Consider the following 27730-nt stretch of genomic DNA (forward strand, 5'->3'; position numbering starts at 1 on the left):
ACCGAAGCAGCTGTAATTTCGCATATTGAGTTTTCAGAGGATGGAATACCACCTTATAGAAATGTTTTTAATATGTGGCCATGTTGGGAATTTGTCCCCATGAATTTTTTTATTTAAAAACATTTTTTGTCTTAAAAAAAAAAATAAAAAATAAAACCAACCGATTGTAATTACAGCTACATTTTTATTGGGGAAAATAAAGTTCTATAGAACTTTTTTATATTTGAGAAAAACAAATTGTTTGACTCTTGTGTTAAAAAACTCTTCAAATCACAGATTTCAATACGAGCTTAACTAAATTTTCATCATTGGAATAATGCACTACAAAGCATGTTAGATGTTTGTTTTTAATAATTAGGAAAACATATATCAAGGCGGTATTGACATATTTCAAGCATTTTCTTAGATATGGGGGTGGTCCACATTAGACGCATAGTCCACATTACCCGTAGTTTATCTATATTTATCAAGTTGATAGATGGAGAATATCGAACCATTCATTCTGTGTGTCAACATTTTAACATTTGTTTACCCAATGTCAGTTGAATGGAATATCTGATTAAAACTTTGCTTATACTTTTACCACACCTTGATCAAGTTCGAATGAGGGAACAACATGCCAATCCTTCAGGGACAACATTAATTTTTTTTTTTGTAAATATTGATTTGATACATTGACTTCACATCTTAATATTTTACCAAACCTGCATAAAATCCAAATATGTGGCCTATAAGACAACTTGTTCCCCATAATTGGTTAAATCTTTGATATATTAGTCGTTTATTTGGAAAGTGATATAAGTCCATTTTTTTTTCATATTGAGCCATTTAATGTTTTGGGTTTGATTAGTTTCAAAAATATGGTTAAGTTGCATTTTTATTTGCAAATTTGTGCCCATAAACATGATAGAAGATATAACGTAATATGCTTTGTAAACTTTTCTAGAAAACCAAGATTTGTATCAGAACCTAAAATGAAAATAAATCACTTTCAACTGTGTTGTCTTAACATGGAACTTATAATTAATATAGATTTAGGGAAATTATCGGTCACTAGATGGTAATCCCGTAGACCACAGCAAACCGTAGGTTGAGGGTATATATATATATATATATATATATATGACTAAAATAAGACTGAATGACTAAAATAAGACCATATAATAGCATAGACAAATATATATATAGAGCGATTAGAATCAGACATAAATAATGATTTTGGTACACTTTATCCCATAAATATTAACCGATCTCTACAGAAAACTATAGGTTTCACCCGTAACATGAAATATTTTGTAACGTTTGGCTCGATATTTAATAGTAGGAAAAGTTGGAATTTGTATATATTCTTTGTATAAATTTGAAGATCAATCACTACTCTTTTCTTTTTTCTGGAGTAAACTTTGTAATTTTTCACACCAAAGTCTGAGTCCATTTGATCCGCCAAATATTAAATGATAATTCATCATAACACCCGTGTAAAATTTAGTCTTGTAAAGCACCAGAATAGCATACAAAAATAAACTTGTACGTCCTTTTGACACCCCCCCCCAAAATTTTAAACGATCGTTAACCAAGCCTATAGTTGCGTATTTGGGCAGAACCGAATTCTCATGCAAAAGGACGATTGGAACTAGGAATAATGGCCTAGTTTTACAAACTCTTGGGGCTATATAAATATATAAATATAAAAAAAAAATAAGATGTGCCGGAAACAAAAAATGCCCAAAATCCACCCAAGTCCTAAATTTTAAATTTGTTATGCCCATTTTTGGACACAAATGCCCATTTTAGCAACACTGGACTTGACTTTTATTAGCTATGTCGGTTTACTCGATATTTGATAACAATTGTTACTTGATGTTGTCTATTTACTCAAAAGTCCATGAAAAATAACGAAAAGAGAGAGATAGTTTGACAGTTATACGGTGAGAACTTACTGGAATGTTACTAGGTAAATCTCTTCTCTTAAGATTTATCCATCACAATTCGGTGTATTTCAATTTAAATTATGACCAAAGTCAAAAACATCTTTAATTTTATGAATATTAATTCTTAATAAGTCTAAAAAGTAAATTTCTAACAAAATCGCTCATCTTATTATTATCCAGAAGAGAATAAAAACGATTTAATCTCTGAAATATAATATACTGAGTAAATGTTACTGGAAAAGTAGCCAGACACAGCTATTATTAATTGACACAGCTATTATTAATTGACACAGCTATTATTTTCGTTTCGCTAAAGGTCAACCACTCCTCTGTCATGTTATCCAGTGTATGTTCGTCAGGGGTAAATACATGCGCCATGCAATTTTTTCCATTTTTCACAACAAAGAGCATAAAAAATATTAGCATTAGCTTTACACAGCTACTTTTAAGAAACAAATTATCAACCAATTATATTTATTTTGAAAATGAAATATTTTTGAATCCTCACAATAATATTTGAAAAACATGAATGAAAATCTATCAAATTTATATTTCTATCGCTTCCACATCTTTCCTATAATTAAGCCATTGCAACTTATATGTGTAACACGTATGAAAATGCAGGGAATTGAAAGTTATTCCATGAAGAAAGATTTGCTTCCTCAAACTTTCCCAGTAGACAGATTGAGTAAATTGAATACGGGAGCACATTTAATAATGAACAATTTCAAATTGTATGCGTTCCCAATTTTTCTGTTGGGTGATTTTTAAAAACATAATTTGTCAAATTCATATTGACACTAGTATTACGTTGGAATCAAATCAGCTTGGATTTGCTGTTACCTTTTATAATTGTACCATGTGAAGTATATTATAATATATAAATTATATAAATACATATTTTATTATAATTTATAATTATATACAATAAATCAAGTCAAGAAGCTTTAGATTTGCTTTCTAAATTTGTTTTAATTTGCTGCTGTTATTTGCTCTTGATGATTTTTTTGACAAAAATCAAAATCATGGACATATATATTTTTATACTATTACGCACGTTATTCAGTAATCACAGCAAAAAATTTTCGTAATATTCGAATTGTTTGCAAGTGATATCAAATAAATGTGGCAACATTGTTGCGTATGAACGACTGTCAAAAGCTTTTCTGTACCGTTGAGCTTTAAGCTTCGCAGACAACATATTTTCAGGTAGTAGATATATGAATACATAAAAGAGAGAATATGACATTCTTCAGCGGCAATAAAATCGTTCAGAATTCATACACAAAAAAGCATTTATTAACACAGAAAAAATAACTAAAAACGTTTTTCGATCCTAAAAGAACAAAAATAAAATTGAATTGAATTGGGAACGTTGAAAAATAAAATCGATATTGGAGAAGTATACAAAAGTTAGTGAAAGTTAGTATAAAAAAGTGGAATGAAAATGTTCATCTGTATGAAATGAAAAATGTTTATATGCCTTCAGTTTATGGCTACTTGTGCATTAAATCTTTGCCAAAAAAATGAAATCATTAGTTTTCTCAATCGGATACAAGAGAAACGAACACAATAAGTTTTAGTGAATTCTTTATATTTGATTGCTGTTTAGCTGCTCGCAATTATATACATATAGTAAAAAAGTTGTGTGGCAAAGGAAATATATACGCACATACATACATCTCTATTTGATTCTATTCTGGTATAGATGCTGTTCGATATGCCAATCATTCAAAAAGGGATTTGAATAAAAAGTGAGAAAATTAATTATAAAAATTTTTGTTTTGATAAACGTACAACAAGTACAAATGTATGTATATTTTGTACATGCATATATGTACATATAGCCCTCGAAGAGCATGCGTTAACACGTATTTACATACATATCTAATAAAAAACTAAGTGTGTTGTTAAATGTTTTTATTTTAATATAAACATTTCTTGGTGTATTGACAAATTAGAGTATATGCATCAGAGAACCAGATGTAAAGTTTAAAAAGATAAAATGAACATCTGCAGGTATCTTTATAGTTATAACGAAGTCCCGATTTTTCTTATAAATGCTGTTTCGTTCGGTAATGCAAGTGTTTGGTCAAAATAAAAAAATGAGCGTAAATTGTACACATCGATATTGGCGGATTTTTTTTTTAATTTTGTTTTATAGAAGTTTCAAAAAAATTGCAATAAATTATTGATTTTTTCTTAAATAAAGAAAAAATCTAGTATAAACAATTTTGTATTTAAAGTTCTCCTTTTTGTGAACTATTGTCTGCTGTAAATAATCTCAAATAATATAAAATTCCGGAACAACTCTAGTTTAAAAAAATATATCCTCATAATTAGGGTAAAAATACCAACTTCTGGAAAATTTCAGAAAAATCTAATCGTTTTTATTAAACTAGAGTTAAGCCAAAATTCCTAATACTAAATGTGTAATAATATTCAACGATATTGTAACCCATCTTTCAATTATTCGACAAAAATTTAGCTTTTCGTTAATGAGTTTTTTCACCATTATCATAATTCATGTTTCTTAAGAACAAAATAGTGGGCATGTCGATTTTAAAATACATTTAACCAAGATAGATGTATTAAGTAGTCGCATTGACTTGTAATATTGAATGTCAAAATTGGGACATGTAGTTTAAATTCAAATTATAATGGACAGATGGGCTAGTGGAGATATGACAAAACAATAATCTCATATTTGTACAAAAAGTATCCTAAAATACAAAAATGTTTATACAATGTTGTAAAAAATTAAAATAAAATTTTAAATTATTATAATAAAATCAGTGCTATGTTTAAATTTTGTTGTGCGCGTTTAAAAAGTGTCCAAAAAATTCGACATTTTTTCAAAGATATTTTTGCCATAGAAATAGAAAATGTACTTACAGGGTTGTGTATTTCCCTATAATGGCCCAATATTAAGGTCGTCCGATAAGGCCCGATGGTTTCACCCGAGCTGTCATCATCGTTCAATTTTCAACTAATTGTGTGAAAATGAAAAAAAAATTAACATGGCCCAAATATCAAGTTACATCTATCGCCAAATGTTGTATTTGGAGAGAAAAATCTATTTGGTTTATTTCCACATTTTTCGTAAACAGTTAATTTGTTTTTTCCAAGATTTGAAATATATTTTTTATATTTAACAAAATTATTTTTGAATAAGAAATCGGTTTCATTTCTGTGAATGTATACTAAGTTTTTTTTTTTGTTGAAATTCAAATCAAAACTGCATAGTTTGACAAAATATGTAGATATCAGCTGTCCTTACTGGGAGACCTAATGTATAGGCCTCGACTATGTTGTAAGCATGACCTACAAATATTTTTTGTTTATTTATTCTTAAACAATAAATTTGAAAACAATAAATCTGAACACTTCGAATGTATCGAGGCAAACTCTGCACAGTGGGAAGAAATGCAGATCTAGCGTGCAAAAAATAAAAGTAGATGTTTTACTGTATGTTTATCGATATTTTGGATAAGAATAGATTTAGATTGACAATTTAAATTATTTTATGAAAAAAATTGGCAATTTTTTTTTATTAACCCACTAAGCGCAGATTTTTTTTAGAAAAAAACTTAAATTTTTAGTTGAAAATTACTATATTGAAAATTACTATATTGAAGCTTCTTAAACATTTTATAATAAGCAACATTTTTCGTTATAACTAATAGTACTCCTAAAATGGGAGCTTCTTTTAAAAAAAATCCGAAACATTTGGAGGGTAAAAAGTGGCTTGAGGGCAAATTCTATTGTTATTATATGTATCTTTATTATTGTTAATATTATAGTTCCTTTCCAGAACCTAAAAGAATCTACTCATTTTACATGTTTTTGGAGCTTTTTACTCGAAAACCGTTCCTCAACCCTCAAAACTGTTAAAACATTGAATAAAATTTAAGGGAGCACAAAACAAAATGGCGTTCTCTTTGTAAACTTTTTACTCGAGAAATTTGGCCGAGTAAAAATGTTAAACAGGAATGCCTACTTCTGATTGGCTGTTATGTTGATTTTGAAGTATTGCCATCTAATTTTGGCGCATTTACTAGATTTTCGTTCCCGAACTTTTCAAATTATTTTGTACTCTGAGAGCAATTTTGAAATGTTTCCCTTTTACTAGATTTACTATTAAAAAAGTACTGGAACAGACCATATATATCTAAAACATTAAACTATAAACTATGAAGCCAACGAGTTTTTTTTTGTGTTCCTTTCTGTTTTGTGGCTAAACTACATGACTCTTATAATTAGGATGCGCATCCAGATAATGGACTAAATTGATTATAGGATTGTAGAACTCGTGATTTTGCTTCGTTTAGTGTATATCTCATGAATGTGCTCACCGTAGCTTCTTTGCAATTGGGTTCCAAAGACGAAAATTTGGTGCGTACATTTTAATAAAAAACATATTTTTTGAGTCTAAAATTAAGAAAGTCCATTCAAATTCCGTGGAACCCCGCGTGAATTTTTAGTTTTTTTACGTGTCGGATCTAATGAGCCTATCCAAGTTCAATTCGGCCAAAAAAACGGCGGATATAGGTACCTTGAATGTGGAAAAACTGCAAAAACTTATCTTGACTAATTGGCGTATATAATCGCGTTTTTCTTCGAATTGATTTCACATACATTCATTCTTGTGTTATCATATTCGCGAATCTGTGTGAAAATAGGCCAAAAATATATCGATACGCGAATAATATGCGTATATTATCCAAAATTGATTGTGGAGGCACATCCGCGGTTCTTAACCGATCCTTTTAAAATAGGTGTCCTTTTGTGTATTTTCATAGGAGATTACTGAAATCGGATGCGCATAAAAATCGTATGCGCGTTGCGCCATTTTTAGTCATTTTTAGGGTTTTTGCATAGTAAAGTGCATCGAGATGCGCACTTTGGCCGCTTAATGAAACCTCGAAACATGCATAATTATTGGAGGATATTGATCCGGTTTATACGAAAACCGCATGCGCACCGCATGTGCCAGAAACCTTTACTCGTCAACAAAGGCGTTGATCTCTGTTCGTTCTGTTGTGATTGATATATTTTTTGATAAAATATATTCTGTACTACTCGAACAATCGATTTGATATAATAAATACCAATATCAATCGATATTTTCTCACATACTGCAAAAATATTCAGGCCTTCTTTAGTAAAGGCTATTGATTTTTTTTCTTTTTTTTCGAACGTTCCCACGCCTCACTTTCCCACCCCTGCCGACCGAGGGGGCGACCTCCCCTTTCGTAGGTCGCGTACACACCATAATGATCATGGTGGAATGTGAGAAGGGAATAGAAAACCAGCTACAGAATCTACTCCAACAGCCAGTTTATTATTAAGTTGCACTACTCATTTAAAAATACAATTATATTAGATTTTATAAATTCAACATTCTTGCTAAAATCTACATGTAATAGTTGATAATATCTACTAGATCGAAAAGGAACATTTATTCTAATAGATGAAATTAGGAAATCAGAGGGTATATTACCATTTAATATTTTTAGTACCATCATAGTGTTCAACATAATACGTCTACTTTTTAATGTAGGTAACCGAATTAATTTTAACCTGCTAGTGTAAGAAGGCAACACAAAATCACTATTCCAATGTAAACCCCTCAGTGCAAAAAGTAAGAATTGTTTCTGACTGATTCGATTTTATCGGAATATATTGTATATTGAGGATCCCATACAACAGAACCATATTCTAATATAGAGACGTGTATAGTTGTTTTGTTATATAAGGATCCGAGAATTCTTTGGCCCACCGTTTTATAAAACTTAATACACCATATGCTTTATTTACCATAGAAATAACATGATTGTTAAAGTTTAACTTTGGATCCATTAAAATACCAAGATCCACGAATGTTTTAACTGTTGATAAAATTTAGCATAGCGTACTGAATTGAGTCTAGAATGATGTGAGTCAAGTTCCGTGATTTACATAAATTTGTCCCATCCCATCCCACACAAACGAATCTAAATCTGCGCGAATGAAGTAAAATTTAGCTTAGGTTGCAGAAAGGTATGTGTATGGATTGATGGTAATCAGTTCTCTTATAGATAAAGGTCACATATTAGAATTCGTTTAATTTCTCTCGTTAGGATACATATGTACAATATACCCAAAGTGGTGAAGGGTATCATATAGTCGGCCCAGTCCGACTCTACTACTTTCTTTACTGGTTTTATTTTCCAGATATGTGCTTGTCATATTTACAATTAGTTCGCCAAACATGGGACAAATAATGTAGTTCTATAAAAATATTTGGAGTACGAACTCGTTTCTGCACCTTTGCACACCAACCCTTCTTGGAACTGAAACTTCTACCCCAAATTTGTTGGTAATAATTTTTGATTCATGTGCATTTTCATGCGCTTAGCATTTAACTTATCATCTACTGAATGTATGTGATCATATGCTTCGACAATGTCCAGATTAATAGTCTGAAGAAACGGGGACAAGTGTAGGATGTACTCAAGTAAACGAGATGTTACTGCTACACCTAATAAAAAATCTTTTTTTTACAATTCTGTGATGAAAATTTACTGCATCACAACAACCTAAAAAAACTGAAAATTATACAGCACTTTTCACTTCTTCAGCAATAGACTTGTGGATGTATTCTCAAATTATTTCTATTAATTCGTTCTGTATGAGCAAATATTGTTCGTACCCATTCGCTCTATATCACAACATCGCCTTCAAATTTCCTTCATTCGGATTATCTACGTCTAACGATAGTATTCCGGAGTCGATACTTCTATACGTTTTGAAACATCTTTCATTGTCGATATAAAGCCCTGAGTCTTCATCATCGCATCTTTGTTGTATTCCTTTTTTCGTGGGCGGTAATGCATTAAGTAGCATCTTAATTTCGGGACTTGGTGGTTGTCCTTTCCGCACCCTCATTTACGCTTTACGGCCCTGCGTACGTCCATGTCCTTTACACATTTGGGACCCCCTACTGCAACCCGAATATATGTCATGTAGGAAGAGTCCAAAAAAGTTTTACAAAGTTTGCTCTAAAAAATCTCTGCTGACTCGCCTTATAAGTATAAGTGTTTATTGCTGCGATAGCGAAGAAAGTTCCAATCTGGTTGTTTTATCTTTAACATTTATTATCGTTTGTTTCTTTTCTAGTTGCAATAGAACCTTATCACGTACATTTTTGTGTCTGATTTCAGTAAATAATAAATTACAAAAATATTCTAAAAGTACATTCACATATACGAGTTTAAATCGCCTCGATTAAAGAAAGGTATAAATACACATACCTTTTATCATGATCTAATTGACAATCAGCTGATGTTTGTAAGTATACATACCAAATTAATTTGCGGCAAAAGTATTTGTTTGCAATTTAAAATGAAAAGAAAAATTACAACGATGTAAATGTTTTTGTAATGCTGTGATCGTTTGGAAAATAAAAAATCACCTAAAAAAAATCAATAAATATTTTTTTATTTTCCTTTGATTTTTTATTTCTGAATTTCGCAGCCGTTAAATATAAAAACTGTGAAAACAGTTGCAAATTTCGGTACATTGTGAGAAAGTTGTATTTTTTCGGACAAAAACTGCGTTGCATCTCATTAGTATCATGATTTTTAATATGGCCTGCCACACGATGATTTAAATTTATATGATAAATCGTGGCAAATTCAGCCTGATTAGGAAAAAACTGTTTGAGCCTTTAATCATGATTAAATGTATATGTAAATCCGCTTTAAACCATGCATTGACTTTAGTATGTCTAAAGAAGTTTTTAAATCCATTTTGTATGAAATATTACTTTGAATATAGAACAGTAGTGTATTTTAACAACTAGCTATATTATCTTTGTATTCAAATAATAAGGTTAGTTGGGCTTGAGGTCATTTCTTAATTTTGTTATTTATTATAAAGATTTTTCGATATTTCGCAATTATCAAATTGAATTTCCAGGTGTGATCTATTCAGAAAACATACGGTATATATTATTATCACAGCATTTGTTATTTCGTTACTCGGTTATAAATAATTGAGGAAATTCAAAAATGTTTTTATATTTTACAGAAAAATTTATGTAATATATATATATATATATATTGCTCTCTTCATGAAACTGCAAAAACTTGAACTAATCGAAACTGTTTTCGATATTCTCTGTATACATTAGGAAATCTTTACCACTTTTTGAGTACGGGAACAGGCCTACTATAATAAAACTTAAAACTCTATTTATAATGGTGTTTTTACACGATATGTATTTTACATATGTGCTGTCACTTATTTCATCCATATGTAATTCCTTATGTGTGTCAAAATTAGCAGCGTACACAAAACTTTTATTTTTTGTGTTCAAATCGGCTTATGTATTTTACATATGACATAACCTATAAACAAAAGAACACTTTTATTTTTTCTTAAATCAACATCATTTTTTTTATTAAACCCCTACAAACGAAATAATAATTTGTAATTGTTGCCTTTTCATCCTTTTCTTTGAGTTGCAATTGAAATATTTTCTTCCAATAATGTGTTTCATTCAAGCAGCTGATTTCCTTATGTTTCACATACGAAAATAGAGCGCGTCCTATTCGAAAAAATACATATGTTATTGCATATCGTTTTGACGCATTGAAATTTCCGTATGTTTCACATGACGAGTTCGATTTCCATATGTAAATAAAGTGACAGCACATATGTAAAATACATACCGTGTAAAAACACCATAACTTTGAGTTACTTTTATATTGAGTAACTTTCATATTTGTATATTTATTATTGTGATTAATGAACCTTCTTTTGGAGCTATTTTAAAATCGGTCATGTGGTCATCAAGTTGACCATAAGAAAATAAATAAACATAAAATAAATAAATAATATAATAACAATAAATAAATAAATATAAACATTTTTAGAGTCTGAACAGTACAAGGATTGCATGGCCTATTTCATGGTTTGATTTGATTCCAACGTAATACTCGTGTCAATTTGAATATAACAAATTAGTTCCGTTCCAGAACCTAAAAAATCTAAAATGTTTACATGTTTTGCATCTTTTTACTCGAAAACCGTTCCTGAACCCACGAAACTGGTAAAACATTGAATCAAATTTAAGGGAACCCCCTCCATTCTCGATTTTAATTTTTCAAGATTTTCAATGGGCTGGTAAATCAATACCAATGCTTGTTAAGGTTTGTAACTTTGCACATATATATTTGAAGATTTGAAAAGGAAAAAAAATAATTTACAAAAAAATGTTGTTGTTTTGTTGTTGTTTTTTGTGATCAAAGAAAAGTCCTTATTTTTGATGGCGGGCATGATAACTCCTCACTGCAACACCGGAATCCGAAAATTCCAACGGTGTTAGAAAGAGTACATGTCTGGCTCTCGTATGAACTAGGATTATTGACTTCGCTCTAAAATTAACAAAATGGCGGACCTTTGAAAAAATATTTTTGGAAAATCGCCGATTTTTTCAGGGACCGTAACGGTTATAACTTATATCAAATCAGGTAAAAAATAACTGTTATTATGTGACCTAAATAAAAAAAGTCCACTTTAATTAATTATTTTTTAACGGAAAAAATAAACGTTGATTTTTAACTGTTAAAAATGATTTTTATTTTTTCCGTCAAAAATAAAAGTCTTTTTGGGATTTTTATTTTTTCCGTCAAAAATAAAAGTCTTTTTGGGACTTTTATTTTTTCCGTCAAAAATAACAGTCTTTTTGGGACTTTTATTTTTTCCGTCAAAAATAAAAGTCTTTTTGGGACTTTTATTTTTTCCGTCAAAAATAAAAGTCTTTTTGTGATTTTTATTTTTTCCGTCAGAAAATAAAAGTCTTTTTACGTAAATAAACATATAGAGTTTGGTACCAGTTATATAACCTTTGACCTAATAGTCAGGAGAATGATTCTTTAATTTATATTCATGATTTGGTACACTAGACTATTTTTTTAAAAATTTATAACAAATATTTTTTACCTTTGATCTTGATTACTTATGTGTACACTTATTGTAATAAGGACAGAGATTTATAAATTGTAATTTTATAACTGATTACAAGTTGTATAAACTTCTTTACATAAAAAGAGTTTTATTTCCTGACGGAAAAAATAAAAATCCCAAAAGGACTTTTATTTTCTGACGGAAAAAATAAAAATCCCAAAAAGACTTTTATTTTTGACGGAAAAAATAAAAGTCCCAAAAAGACTTTTATTTTTGACGGAAAAAATAAAAATCGCAAAAAGACTTTTATTTTTGACGGAAAAAATAAAAATCATTTTTAACAGTTAAAAATCAACGTTTATTTTTTCCGTTAAAAAATAATCCTTAACATGGGAACTGAGAGTGTTTTCACTCAATAGATCACTCAATATCCTCAATGGGCTCCTCAGTACGAATCTATTGGTATATGACACTATTAGTGTCCCATGTCTCTAACATGAAGATTTTTTTGTTCGCATTTTAAAAAATAACTGTTATTTTCGGTCCCTGGATTTTTTACCAAAAACCAAGTTAAAAAATAAGGAAGATCTTAACCGATTGGCTTTATCCTAGTTCATACGATAGCTATACACTCACAGAGAAACGTGTAAAAATTTGAAATCGATTGGGTTATTAGTTTTTGAGTTATCGTGCCCGCCATTCGCAAAAAAATGTTTAGAGAAAAACGCGTTTAAAGTTTGAGAAGCCCTTCAGCCGTCACTTGATGCTGACACAATAAATCGGCTATATCTTCAAGAGTTCTTGAGGGGTTCTTGAGGGACATTCTTGAATTAGTGTAGTTTGGAATTAAATCAACAAAAATTTTGACCCCGAGAATGGGGGGGTCCCCTTAAGAGAGCACAATACAAAAGCCGTTCTCTTTGTAAACTTTTTACTTGAGAAATTTGGCCGAGTAAAAATGGTAAATAGGAATGCCTACTTCTGATTGGCTGTTATGCCGATTTTGAAGTATTGCCATCTTATTTTAGACATATTGACTAGATTTGCGTTCCGGAACATAAAGGGTTTTATAAATTTTACTAGAAAACCAAGATATGTATGCATTCATCAAAACTTAAATAAAAATGTATATGTACTTCAAATTATTATTTGTCATCAATATAACATTCACGAATACATACTTGTTCTTTTTGTGCAAAAATATCGTCCACACATTTGTTTAGTTATTACAGTGAAAGCAATAACGATTTTCATATTGTATTTATAATTAATTAAAACATTTAAATATACATTCTTTCAACACAGTTAAAATTACGCATACTTCTTCGACGTCTTAAATAAAACTAAAATAAAAGTAGCAACAATAGTTATAATTTCTCCTACCATAGAGATAAGCCACACGCAGAAAAAGGTCCAGATAACGCTATAGCTTTTACTTCAAAATTTAATATATAGTTTTAGAAGCAAAATATTTGATTTTTAATGTAGAATTTTTCAATCAAATATTGTTATTACTGCGAAGGAATATGATAACATTAAATACGGTACTTTTTTGTTCCTTCGGTCACGCGCTACTCACACCCGGCCCAACCGACCATAGTGCGACCTACCTATATCGAATGGAAAGCGGAAACACCATAGTCTGGACTAGGGAGGGTGGGTTTGTAAATGGTGGACTAACATTAAGAGTATAGGAAGTATTCAATTAAAACAGAAAACCAGACTTATGTATACCAAATTCAATGAATGGAGTGTTCATATTATGGATGACAAAAAGTTTATTCCTACCGGTATGTTTTAGGTATGGATTCGACTACTTTGGAGGTTAACTCATGTGATCAGGGAAAAACGTCATACCTGTATAAAACGTTATATACCTGTAGAATATGTAATAAATGTAGTAAACGTCATTTATTTGAATATTATTACCATATACAGTTATTTTCAAGAATATATATTATTTTTGCATATATAGAAGAAGAAAATTTTTATATTTTGAGGTATTTGGAAAAGTTATAAAGCATCTAAAATCTGGAATTATGCGCAGTACGTTTGGGTTTATTATCCTGTTGAAAGATTCCTTTGCTGTCATGACGCCATCAATAAATACTATCACTGAGCCGCTACAATGTTTGATTGTGTGAAAGATTTTATAACGAGATAACTCATATTTTTCTATCGCAAATTTTTACACGTTCATCCGACAATTTATTGAGTTTTTACACTATGCTGTTTGGTACATTTGGGAACTCCCGACTTTTTTCATTCCCGGAACTTTTCGCAACTCTTGTAAGTAAAAATATTAAAGGACAGCAATGATATATTATTAATTAAATAATTAGAATTATAAAAAATTGGCGTTCTACGTCATTGTACATAACACTTAAAAATAAATAATTAAGAATTCACTCTAAAATAAAAGTATTTTAGTATGTTTATGGCAAAACATTGTATTAAGAACTATTTGTCACATTAACATACATATGAAGAATTTTTAATTTGTGCATTCAGCAGGCTGCTTGATGTACTGTTTCTTATGTTGATGTAAACATTTTCATGAATTGAATATATTCTCCTACATTTTATGGACTTTTTCTCCCTTTATATAAAGCTTATTTCTTGAAAAAACTACTGTGACAAGGTTTTGATCTTATTGGGGTTGACTTTGCAACCATTTTAATTTAATTTCAAAACATTTATACCTTTGAGTATCTTAATCACTACTAGATGACCAGATTCCACTAAATCTAAATATCTTCCTCATACACCATTGCGATTTTTTTGCAAATCCCTATTCCCCAAACTATTTGAGCCTCTTAAAAACTCTAGTTGAGATATACAGTTTAAGTCACGGCGGTCCCTTTTTCCTTTTTGTAATATCTGTGAAATTGAATAGACGATGGAAGTTTGTTGATCATAGAATGTTTTGAAGACATCATGAACAATAATTTAAGGGGACCCCCCCATTCTCGGGGTCAAAATTTTTGTTGATATAATTCGAATCTACACTGATTAAAGAATGTCCCTACAAAATTTCAAGTGAAAATCTCAAGAACTCTTGAAGATATATCCGATTTATTGTGTCAGCATCAAGTGACGGCTGAAGGGCTTCTCAAACTTTAAACGCGTTTTTCTCTAAACATTTTTTTGCGAATGGCGGGCACGATAACTCAAAAACTGATAATCTAATCGGTTCCAAATTTTGCAACGTTTCTCTGGGAGTGTATAGCTATCGTATGAACTAGGATAAAGCCAATCGGTAAAGATCTTCCTTATTTTTTAACTTGGTTTTTGGTAAAAAAATCGGCGATTTTCCAAAAATAATTTTTCAAAAGACCGTCATTTTGTTAATTTTAGAGCGAAGTCAATAATCCTAGTTCATACGAGAGCCAGACATGTACTCTTTCTAACACCGTTGGAATTTTCGGATTCCGATGTTGCAATGAGGTGTTATCATGCCCGCCATCAAAAATAAGGAATTTTCTTTAATTGCAAAAAACAACAACAAAACAATAACAAAATTTTTTTGTAAACTATTGTTCTTCTCTTTTAAATCTTCAATTATATATGTGCAAAGCTACAAACCTTAACAAGCATTGGTATTGATTTACCAGCCCATTGAAAATCTTGAAGAATTAAAATTTAAAAAGGGGGGGGGGGGGGGGGTCCCTTAAATCTAGCATGATTCCAGCAAACGAAACCATCTATAGGACATTAAGAATAAATTTTCGCCCTATCTGAAACAGCTGCTACAATGTGGATTTCAAAAAATAATTCCAGCAGATTTTCTTCAATCATTTTTCTCCCCTTGCAGTTGTTGTATTGTCGATAACAAATAATACGACGGATGGATCAACGACAAGCATTAACATTTTTAATTCCGTATTTATATTTATTTAAAAATATAATTTCCAGATTTCCCGGGAAATAGTATTAGGAAATCCCGGGAATATCGATGTCAAAAAATCGGGAAATCCCGGGAATACCCGACCCCAAACCCTACTAGTTTTACGGAAATGAGCCAATTTGGCTCATGCAAGAACATTTAAGTTTTCTTGTGAAGAAAACTGTTCTAAATAAGTTATCTATATATGTATATATATACAGTGAGTGTAATAAGTATTTTGCCTCAATAAAAATTTGAAAAAATTCCAATATATATGCCTAAAGCCAGCAAACTAAAGATGTAAAATGAATTATGTATGTTGGAGTATGTTTGTGGACATATTTAGATCGTATTTCTGCAATAATCACAGCGTAAGACCTATTGATCTCGAAGATATCGGCCGAAATATATAACAATCCAAAAATGCTTATCACAAAAAAGTATTTTGCTTTTTATTATTATTTTAGAGAAAATTGTAACATAGAACACGTTTGTTCTTTTTATAGTTACCATTGCGGGTAACGACATACTATAAGTGATTTGGCAACGATTCCAATAAACCACGGCATTTTTTCGCGAGTATTTTCTCACATTTACGTTCAAAACATTCTCCAGCAATATTTCGTTTAATATTTCGTAATTTCTCGTTCTAATCTCAAAATCAGAGTATTAAATATAGTTGTCGCGGCTTCAAAACATCCCAAATATGTTAAGAATAATAAAAAGGAGGTTTAACAAAATATATCGCGAGGACAGGACCTTAAAAACTATTAAAACCTAAATCCGACAAACAAATTATTTAAAAAAATATAGCGAAACACCATTTTTCTAACTTCGAAAACTTTATGGTTCATTATTACTGATCTAGGAACCAAAATATACTATGAAAATAGCAATAAGGAGGTCAGATTCAAAGATATGGACGGTTTTCTGGCAATAGAAATACATCGTATTTTGAAAATAAATAGATCGAACCATTCGAACCATTCCCTACTGCATTCGCAACTGATGGTGTTAATCGGAGATAAAATATAGAATGCGTATTCGCCACCAGCAACCACAGTTTTTCAAAAGACAATAGGATTTGACGAATAATGATGTTTTCTCCCAACTTCATGTATTGTTTTTTATTACTATTGCTTTAGAACTGTTCATATCTTTGAATCTGACCTCCTTATTGGTATTTCCATTGCATATATTGGTTCCTAGATCAATATTACTGGACCATACAAATTTCAAAGTCAGAAAAATTGGGTTTCGCGAATTTTTTTCAATAATTTGTATGTCGGATTTTGGTTTTAATAGTTTTTAAGGTTCTGCCCTCGCGTTGTATTTTGCAAAACCTCTTTTTTATTATTCTAAACATATTTGGGATGTTTTGAAGCCGCAATGACTATGTTTAATACTCTTATCTTAAGATTAGGACGAGAAAATACCAAATATTAAATGAAATACTGATGGATAATATATTGAATGTAAATGTGAGAAAATACCCACGAAAAAATGCCGTGATGTATTGGAATCGTCGACAATTAACCGCGATTGTAACTATAAAAGGACCAAACGTGTTTTATGTAATATTTTTTCTAAAATAATATTAAAAAGCAAAATACTTTTTTGTCATAAACATTTTTGGGTTGTTATAGATTTCGGCCGATATCTTCGAGACCAATAGGTCTATCGCAATGATTCTTGCAGAAATACGATCTAAATATGTCCACAAACATATTCCATCACACATAATTCATTTTACATCTTTAGTTTGCTTGCTTTAGGCGTATATATTGGAATTTTTTATTTTTATATATATACTGTATATATATATATATATATACATATATATGTATATAAAATGAATTGCTAAAACTAGAAAACGGCTGAACGGATTTCTTTTATGTTAGTTTTAAAATATTCGTGGAGCTTCAGGAAAGGTTTAAAAAACTGAGAACAAATTGAAACCAGCGAAAAATTGGCAAAAAAATTTTTATGATGCATATTTGCATTTCCATGAATTTAGTATCGAGTTATTTTGATTGCACCACTTCGTTTTTTTAATTTAGAGACATTTGGGTGAAAATTGGTAGCGTATAAATCCTTTAAGCCTTCATTTGTCAATTATTGGAAATTTTCAAAATATTATATTCTTTTTTTTCAATTGGATTGACATTGTATTGAAAATATTTTATGTGAGAATACAAAAAAATAATTGAGAAGTATATCATTGAATGTACACGCGATCATTGTATGTACAGGTTTTCCATAGAATTCACGTACATTTTGGGAGAAATTCATGTTGTCGCTTAAATTAACTAAAATGTTGCTATGCCATGGGAAATATGAATCACAGAGAAAACTGATATAAGAAGACATTTTGAATTGGATTACTTATACACCTTACTTACTTAGCTGGCTTGTTACAGAACGGTTGTTTCATAAGTCGAGCTTAAAAAAGATTTCCAAGCGCGTCGGTCTTGTGCGCAAGTCCACCAATTTGGAAGACCACGTTCCAAGATTTTGTTTTCTACTTGGTCTTTCCATCTAATTCGTGGCCTTCCCCTTCTACGGGAACCATCAGTAGGCTCATTTTTATATGCCTTTTGAGCTGGGGCATTTTCATTCATCCGCACAACATGGCCTAGCCACCGTAGTCGCTGCAGCTCAATACGACTGACTATGTCGATGTCCGCGTATAAGTTGTAGAGCTCGTGGTTCATTCGACGCCGATATTCACCGTCGACGCAGATCGGCCCGTAGATCTTTCGGAGAATTTTTCTCTCAAACACCCCAAGCGCTGCCTCATCTGCTTGCGCAAGTACCCATGCTTCTGATCCATATAATAGCACGGGTAGTATCAGCGTCTTGTAAAGTGTGAGTTTGGTCTGGCGAGAGGTGGCCTTGTTTCTAAACTGCTTACTTAGACCATAGTAGCATCTGTTGGCCATCACAACCCTTCTCCGAATTTCAAAACTGATATCATTCGTTTTATTTATGGCGGTACCAAGGTATATAAAGTCTTTAACTACCTCGAAGCTGTAGTTCTCAAGTTCCACAGTTGGTCCGAGTCTACTGGACGTCTTGCGCGTTGATACCATTAGCTTGGTCTTCTCGCCGTTTACTGCCAGATCCACTTTGGCAGACTCCTTTTCAATTTGTTCAAAGGTGGCTGTTACCGCTCGCAATGTTCGACCCATTATATCGATGTCGTCGGCGTAGGCGAGTAACTGGTGTTGTTTGGTGTACAGAGTGCCATTTCTGTTCACCTTTGCGTCTCGTATGACCTTTTCCAGTAGGATGTTAAAAAGATCACACGACAAACTGTCACCTTGTCTGAATCCTCGTTCGGTATTGAAGGGCTCCGATAGGTCCTTTCCTACTTTAACGGCTGACCTTGTGCCACTTAAAGTTATCCTGCATAGCCGTATTAATTTTGCAGGAATGTCGAACGCAGACATGGCTTTAAACACCTCTGAACGGATAGGGCTGTCGAATGCGGCTTCATAGTCGACAAATGTGTTTTTCGTGGGTCTTTTCCAGGATTTGGCGCAGGGTGAAAATCTGGTCAATGGTGGATTTGCCAGGTCTGAAGCCGCATTGGTATGGTCCGATGATGTCATTGACCATTGGCTTCAATCGTTCACACAGCACACTGGATAGCACTTTATATGCGATGGGACTGAGACTTATTCCTCTATAGTTGGCACATATCGTCTTGTCTCCTTTTTTGTGCACGGGACACAGGATGCTGAGGTTCCAATCATTGGGCATGCATTCATCTAGCCAAATTGTGTTAATCAGCTGGTGCATGCTCCTGACCAGCATCTGGCCACCAGTCTTGAATAGTTCGGCTGGTAACCCATCGGCTCCTGCTGCTTTGTTGTTCTTGAGCCGATTAATTGCTTTTCGAAATGCTCCTTCCAGATCCTCAACACGCTGTCTGTATCTGTCACCAGGTTTCCTTCTTCATCTCTACAGGAGAATATGCCTGCACCAAAGCCTTCTGTTTGGTGTTTTACTCGTTGGTAACATTTCCGGACTTCATTCTGACTCCTGTACATCTCGATTTGCTCACGCTCACGTTTTTCTTGTTCTTTCTTCTTTTTTCTGAAAACACGTTTCTCCTCTCTCCTTTTCTCCCGATAATTCTCCATCACGTTACGTGTTGCTACTGTCTGCAGGGTTGCCCTATACGCTGCGTTTTTCACATCAGTAGCATTACGACACTCCTGATCGTACCATGGGTTTCTTGGTGGTGGTTTTTGGTACCCAATTGTTCTTTTTGCTGCAGTTTGTAGGGAGTGGGCAATTCTTTGCCATTGTGCTTCTATACTATTATCGGGACAAGAAGTGCTTTCTTCAAACAGATGGGTAAGTTGAGCGGAGTAGGCCTCGGCTACCTGTTGTGTTTGCAGCTTTTCGACGTCGAGTTTCCGTGTTGTATTAGATCGCACCTTTGCTGCAACATTAAGACGGGTGCGTACCTTGGCTGCCACAAGGTAATGGTCTGAATCGATATTCGCTCCTCGGATCGATCGGATGTCTAAAATACTGGATGAATGCCTTCCGTCTATCACAACATGATCAATTTGATTTCTCGTTACTTGATCAGGAGAAATCCAGGTGGCCTTGTGTATATCGAGATGCTTGAATCTGGTGCTACTAACTACCATGTTTTTTGCTGCCGCGAAGTCAATCAACCTCATGCCGTTGTCGGATGTTTCTTTATGAAGGCTGAATTTTCCGATGGTGGGACCAAAGATATTTTCCCTTCCGATTTTTGCATTAAAATCTCCTAGCAGAATTTTAATGTCATGTCCAGGGCAACGGTCATATGCTGTTTCTAGGCGCTCGTAAAATATTTCTTTGGTCTGTTCATCTTTATCTTCGGTCGGAGCATGGGCGCAAATTAGACTGATGTAAAAGAACTTCGCTTTTATACGGATTATAGCAATTCGCTCATCTACTGGAGTGAATCTGGAGACAAGGTCTTTTATTCTCCTGTTAACCATAAATCCGCAGCCAAATTTATGTCTCGTTTCATGGCAGCTATAATACAGGGCAATAATATCGGCTTTGTACTTCTTGAGCATATCCGCCAATGCGAACACTGCCCCTGTTCTGTACAACGTGCGCACATTCCAAGTGCAGATTCGCAGATCGTGGTCCTTTATACGTTTGCGGGGGTCGTCAACATTAGGGGGGTTTGGTTTTCTTTTTCTTTGCTTTTTCATAATAGGTTGGGTTTTCCGAGAGTGGGCAACTAACCCGACGCCTCAACCCATTTTTTATAGTTCTTATGGATGAACTCGCGGCACATATTAGCTCACTATTTCATCGGGTGATGAGAAGTGTCCACAGTTGAGATGAAAGATGGACCAAGATAAGCCTGGGCTTCGCCATGTTAAAGCCAATCAGAGCCGTTGCTTGGTATCTATCATCCCCTACGCCACCCTTACTTATACACCAGGAATATAAAAAAATGCATAATATGCATTGTTTAAGCAAGAAACGCTGTTTAAAATGGTTAAATAGTCAGCCTTTGATTTGAAAGGCCATAGACTTTGAAATCCGTCTACTTCTCTTTATTACACCGTTGTAATAGTATGAGGGTGACAGATTTCAACGGACAATTGTTTACGTATTGCTTTTGCGCCACCTTTAGGCATCTTTATGTCAATAAAAATTGTTACTTAGTACTTGAACTTTCGTTGTTATTGACTGGCTACACGCACATATTGTTGTGATCGGGCTTAAATAGTAAGCCACCGTACATATTGTTGTACCATACAGGTAATATCGTTACCAATAAATACTCGGCATTGGTCGAACCCTATTACTAATAAAACTACCGTGTTTTATTTTCTATTTCATTTTTGCTCACGAGTGCTTATTGGACGCACTGACTCTATTGGGAGAACCACAACTGCACTATACCTGCCATCCACCCAAGCCCCTATAGTGCGGACTTAACAGGCGTAATAAATAATGTGAAGAATATACCGGTGCTATTGATGATCCTCGAAATATTGTTTCCCGTTCTAAAATTTCCGTGGATATGCAATTCCCGTACAATAAAATCACACATATGTTAGAAATCAAGAAATATTACATGTTACGGTTTTAATTAAATGTTTTCTCAATTTATTTATAAGTCTTTCTGATAACGGTAGCCTAATATTAACCCTTTCAGTGTTTTTGTCGAATATATTCGACATTTAAAATTACTCTCTTCCTTTGCAATTTTTCGGTTATCCTAAGTACCGTTACAATTGATGTCTTTGTTTTTGTTGAAAGACAGACAAAACTGTCCGAGGGTTAAATTAAGAATTACTTTTTTTCTAAACTCTGTGCCTTCATATGATTTTAAGTACAAAATTTTAGATTTTTATTCCGACAAAAATTTTTTTTTAACACTGAAAGGGTTAATTAAGGTTTTTATTAGATGCCCTCAGCATATCGGTAGTTGACATGTTGACGTGTTTGTAATTAAAATAATAAAATTCGGTTGTCTGTTTAAATCACGATAGAGCTCGAAATTAAAATTACACCTAGGATGTTTGGTATAAAAATGGGATATATCGGTAAATCAGCAATATAAAAATTGCATAATAGGCAAAATATCTAATCTGAAGGAAGGAACATCAGAAAACATTCTTAATCGAATTCGTGTTCATTCACGTAATTCATATTCTAAGATCCATGCCCTAGATTATTTTGCTTGAATTAATAATAATAGGTCCATAGGAACATACCTCCCAACAAATGTCATAATTTTGTTGAAAAACAAATTTACAGCTTAGCACATCCTTATATTTTTACCAAAACTATATCATGATTGAAGTTGTGGATTATTAGTCCGCTACTTCTGGTATATCCCCCACAAAGGGTCAACATTTCATAGGTAATATTTTTACCAAAATTTAAATTGAGTACAAAGAAAAGAGTATCGAATTAATTTAAATGAACTGTTTATTTAAAAAAATCATATCAAAACTGTTTTACAAACATATTTTCTGCAAACATTTATATTACATATTAGACATCTGCGTGAATGCACAAAAACACCACCCATGAGTCACTCATACAAACTAATGGATTTTATTCTATAAATTAGTTCGAAATGAAGTGCAATGAGTGAGTGTACAACAAACATGAATTGCGTCAAGTAAGAGAGTTTTGAATTCATTGTACCCGTTTGATTCATACAACCCACGATTCAGACTCGATGGACACGGTATTCATTGTGTATGTTGACTTCGGTATGAACGTATGTTGAAACACACAAAGTTTGAACAACTACGACGAGTTTGTCTACGAACATGTTTTATACAATGAAGTGTGTAAAGCGCATTCGAGTTCTACAATAGTTTTCGAATTACCCGAATATATATTATTGTTAGGTTCTTGGATTTTACTTAATCCCGTGTAGACGTTGTTTTATTTCCCAATACAGTTCGTACTAAATAAAACGAGGGTTCTTTCTGATTACGATTATTACAATGATTTTATTGACACAACTTTGCACGTTACTTTACAGCTTTACGTTACTTGACTGTTTCAATTCGCGATCTGATTCATAACTGACTAACTGCCTTGCCATTTCCCCTATTTACAAACACATACAAACTTACATTGAGTGAACAATAACAACAACACATATACAGGCGAGGGAGTAACAAAGAAAGAGGAATTAAGCGATCATCAATGATGACGTTTAACAAGAATTGTACGTCAACAACAAAATAGACAATGAAAGAGGCTCCACAATCTCCATTCATTGGTACCCATATTATTGCTTCGGCACAGGGCGGTATTATCTCTGGATGGTCCGTAGTCAGACGTCTAATGGGTGTACTTTCATCGTAGCCCACGTTTAACGGAATTTCGACGTTAGACCAGGTCATCACACGCTCTTTCATATCCAGATTGATACCAAAGGCAATCATAAAATCTGCGCCTATTATCACTTCGTCTACGATATCGGCAACTATAACCTCGTAATTCTCCGATTTGTTGGCAATAGTTAGTCTCAGGGTAATCTTGCCGTGTACTGCCGCGGGCTCCCCCGTTGCTGTGCGCAGTCTGACTCCATTAAGTTGCGTTATTTTTCCCTTTACCAGATCTGATCTTATGATGGAGTTTGATGCGCCAGTATCTAACGTCAGAACTCGCTTATCACCGTTGATGTACCCAATTGTTGTTAGGTTGTGACTTTTCTGTTGTACTATTGCTATGGAGATTGTGGGGCCATCGTCGATGGGAGCCAGTTCATGCCCCGCTGGACTGGCTCGATTTAGTTTAACGGTGACTCATTGGTGGACTGTTGAGCCATTCTTCTACCATCATTCGTTGGAGGTGGTGACGATGACCTGGATCGTTTGCGCTTAGCTCTGCATTCGCGCGCAATATGACCTGCCTTATCGCAGTTGTAGCATCTCATCGTGGGCTTAATCATCCCTACTAACTTTGTTTCTTCTATTACCCGCCTCATGGCGTCCTCGATCGAGTTAACGAGAGATTTGGGTTCGCAACATTCGGTCTCCAGTTGGCGAATCTTGTGGGTCTGGGGCTTAACAATTATTCTTGCCGTCTCTTGGGCAAGGGCAAACGACACGGTTTCGACAAATGACGCTTTTGGTGACGCATATGTTGCACATTTAATCTCAGGGTCACGTATGCCATTCACAAAGGTTTCGATTTTCATACGGTCCAGCAATGGGTGATTCTCTCCTGGATACGTCATTAGCACCAAACGTTCCACCTCAGCTGCAAAGTCTTGTAACGTCTCGTTTGCCCTCTGTACTCTTCCCCTTAATTCCATAAGGTAGATGTTTCGTTTATGTTCGCCACCGTACTTACGTTCCAGTGCAGCCATAGCATCTTCATAGTTGTTTCTAGAAGCGACAGGAATACTCTGCATAACATCAGCAGCACTGCCCTTCAATGCCAGAAGTAGTGCAACCGCTTTGTAGCTGTCGTTCCACGAATTTCTAGAAGCCACTGTCTCGAACTGTAACTTGAAAACATTGAATGACGTAGAGCCGTCGAATACAGGAGGTTTGATTTTTAGTGTGTTATCAGGATCTCGCACCGGACCACCCTTAATTTCCAGTTCCGACATTTTCTTCTCCAGATTCGTAACCCTGTGGTCGTGGAATCAGAAATTTCTCATCCACAGACAGAATCTTCTCGTCAACCGACTGCACTTTCTTATCGTCTCGAGTTTTCTTCTAACTTTCTGGAATTCTCTTCGAACATTCGTCTCGTGTTTTCTTCTAACTTTCTGGAATTCTCTTCGAACATTCGTCTCGTGTTTTCTTTTAACTTTCTGGAATTCTCTTCGCTCCTTCTGAAATTTTCCTCAAACATTTTAGCCAGCATTTCTCTGAAATCGTCACCCCTGGGAGCTACTGACGAAACTTCCCCACCGTTGGATTCGCCCATTTCCGATAAATCCACTTCATCCTTACTGTCAACCTCATACGTAACGATGTTCATACCACGGCACTCGAACTCATCCAACAGACGTTTTTGTAGTTCAGCCTTGTTGCCAGTAAAGGACAATTCCAATTTATTGAGCTCCTTCTTCAAGTCTTCCACTCGTAGATCCTTAAACTTCATCGTAGTATTATCGCAATCTCACTTCCGACACCAATTGCTACGTTCTTGGATTTTACTTAATCCCGTGTAGACGTTGTTTTATTTCCCAATACAGTTCGTACCAAATAAAACGCGGGTTCTTTCTGATTACGATTATTACAATGATTTTATTGACACAACTTTACTTTGCACGTTACTTTACAGCTTTACGTTACTTGACTGTTTCAATTCGCTATCTGATTCACAACTGACTAACTGCCTTGACATTTCCCCTATTTATATGAGCCATGCCTGTCGCTACAGAAGTTTCTAGACGATCTGGTAACACCTAGATTACGAACAATCTACCAATGCAACAAACACATACAAACTCACATTGAGTGAACATTAACAACACATATACAGGCGAGGGAGTAACAACCCTGCAGTTTGTGTAACTAACGAATAACAAACGAAATGATTAGTTACGCAGAATTACCATGCATTACTCGCCAAACTACCACCAATGCGTTTGACTAACGAATTTAACATGGGGATGACATTGCCGGTAGTCAATTTCTACCTTCTGCATTACCTTTCACTACTTACCTAGTCTAATGCTATTTCCCTAATGAAAATACTTTTTTATTTATTTTTTTGCATAGAAATTTATTTAAAACTATAAAACTTATTATGGAAAAAATAAAGGCTTTTGGAGACGGATTTTTCTTTTTTTCACCCTTACTTGGATTCTTGGAACTTCTTAGCTGCTCTTCAGAGGGTCTTTTGTATTTCAGGCCTGGATTCTGAAAAGATATAAAGTAAAAAAATGGGAATCAAAAGAAATTACAATATTTTAAAATATTACCTATTAGTGTTATATTTATATATTTTCCAGTCCTTCGAAACTATTTTACCCTGAAACCCATCAATATTGTAGGCCATGACCAAATGTTTGCAGTATGGAGTTGAAAAATGCTACCTAAAAACAATTCTATTAAATATTAAAATTATATTATTAATGGAATACTTAATACTTACATAAACATGTTTCATTTGAGGGCTTTAGTGGTTTTAATCGCTAAATAAAATGCGACGCACTTACCTCCACGAATTTAAATTGAGACTATCGCCAACGAAAAAATAAAATACTCAAAATTAAGTCAAAAATAATTTTTTCCTTCTGCATTTTCTTTGGAATAACGGTGAAACCTGTTTTGCACTTGAAAACAATGTTGCTTTTGTAGAAATGATCCTTCTCATTAATGATTTCGCCAGTCAGAATGTGTATCGTTAAAGAGTCGATATGCGAACTCCTGCATAACTAGTGGCGTCAGGAGTAACCAGTCCATTTTTCGTTAGCGTAATACATAACGATTTTGAAACAATTTCTACTTTTAAAACTTTCTTTAAAGAAAGATGAATAAAGCGATCATCAATGATGACGTTTAACAAGAATTGTACGTCAACAACAAAATAGACAATGAAAGAGGAAATAGAAGGATGTATAAAAATCTATACAGTAGTTGTTGTTGTGAAGTTATTCGAATAAACTGCGTAGTAGAAATTTACGTTACAATTCAAATTCTTAAATTAACGGAATTCATCTAAATTAACTTAAATCTAAAGTTATATTCGTAACATTATGGTTTTTCTACACTTTACAATAGTATAGTACAATAACGATTGTTACACGTCAAAATCGAGTAATTTATTCAATTAAAACAATCTTTAAAATGAAATTCAAAATTCGTAATAATCTATGGATAAGATAATTGTCTCATTGTAAGATTTTAGTCATTTTTACGGTTATAATTACTATGTTTTGGTTTCTGCACCTGTTTCGATTTTTATAGATCAAATTTTATTATAATAACATGTGACTGATTTCAATTTTGACACACTGCCAGACAAATGTAAATTATTATAAGTTTATTTTATGCAACTATATCCGTGGTGATACTTCAGCGCGGAGGGAGGTTGCAAAAAAACATCAGTTCGTAGAGTAACTTCGGGTAATGTGGACTATGCGTCTAATGTGGACCACCCCCACATCTAGGAAAATGCGTAAAATATGTCAATGCCACCTTGATAAATGTTTTCCTAATTGGTGAAAACAAACATCAAACTTGGTTTTAAACAAATAATTGCAATGTTGAAATTTTAGTTTAGCTTTGATTGTAAAAGTGAGATTTGAACATGTTTTAGCACAATAGCCTAATGTTTTTGCACAATAGTCGAACCCTTAGTTTTGCCGAATATATATAGAAGTTTTGTTGTTTTCTTGTTTACTTTAACAAAAATATTCATTTTTGAAGCCTATAGTTATCTATACTAATAAAAGAGTAAACTGATTGACTGACTGATTTAACGATTCATCGAC

At 33.3% G+C, this 27730-nt stretch overlaps 1 protein-coding gene across 1 annotated transcript in view; it reads right to left on the reverse strand.

The window, feature by feature from the left end:
- The window catches only part of LOC133323417 (sushi, von Willebrand factor type A, EGF and pentraxin domain-containing protein 1), a 217536-nt gene that overhangs the window by 155912 nt on the left and 33894 nt on the right, over window positions 1-27730 (reverse strand). The window contains exon 2 of the mRNA XM_061532345.1: window positions 26093-26153. Within this exon, the coding sequence (XP_061388329.1) occupies window positions 26093-26153 (61 nt within the window). The remainder of the gene's footprint in view (window positions 1-26092; window positions 26154-27730) is intronic.

The sequence above is a fragment of the Musca vetustissima genome, unplaced genomic scaffold (assembly GCF_032173495.1).
Source record: "Musca vetustissima isolate MV318-11 ecotype Yass unplaced genomic scaffold, APGP_CSIRO_Mvet_v1 utg3452, whole genome shotgun sequence".
Taxonomy (NCBI): Eukaryota; Metazoa; Arthropoda; class Insecta; order Diptera; family Muscidae; genus Musca; species Musca vetustissima.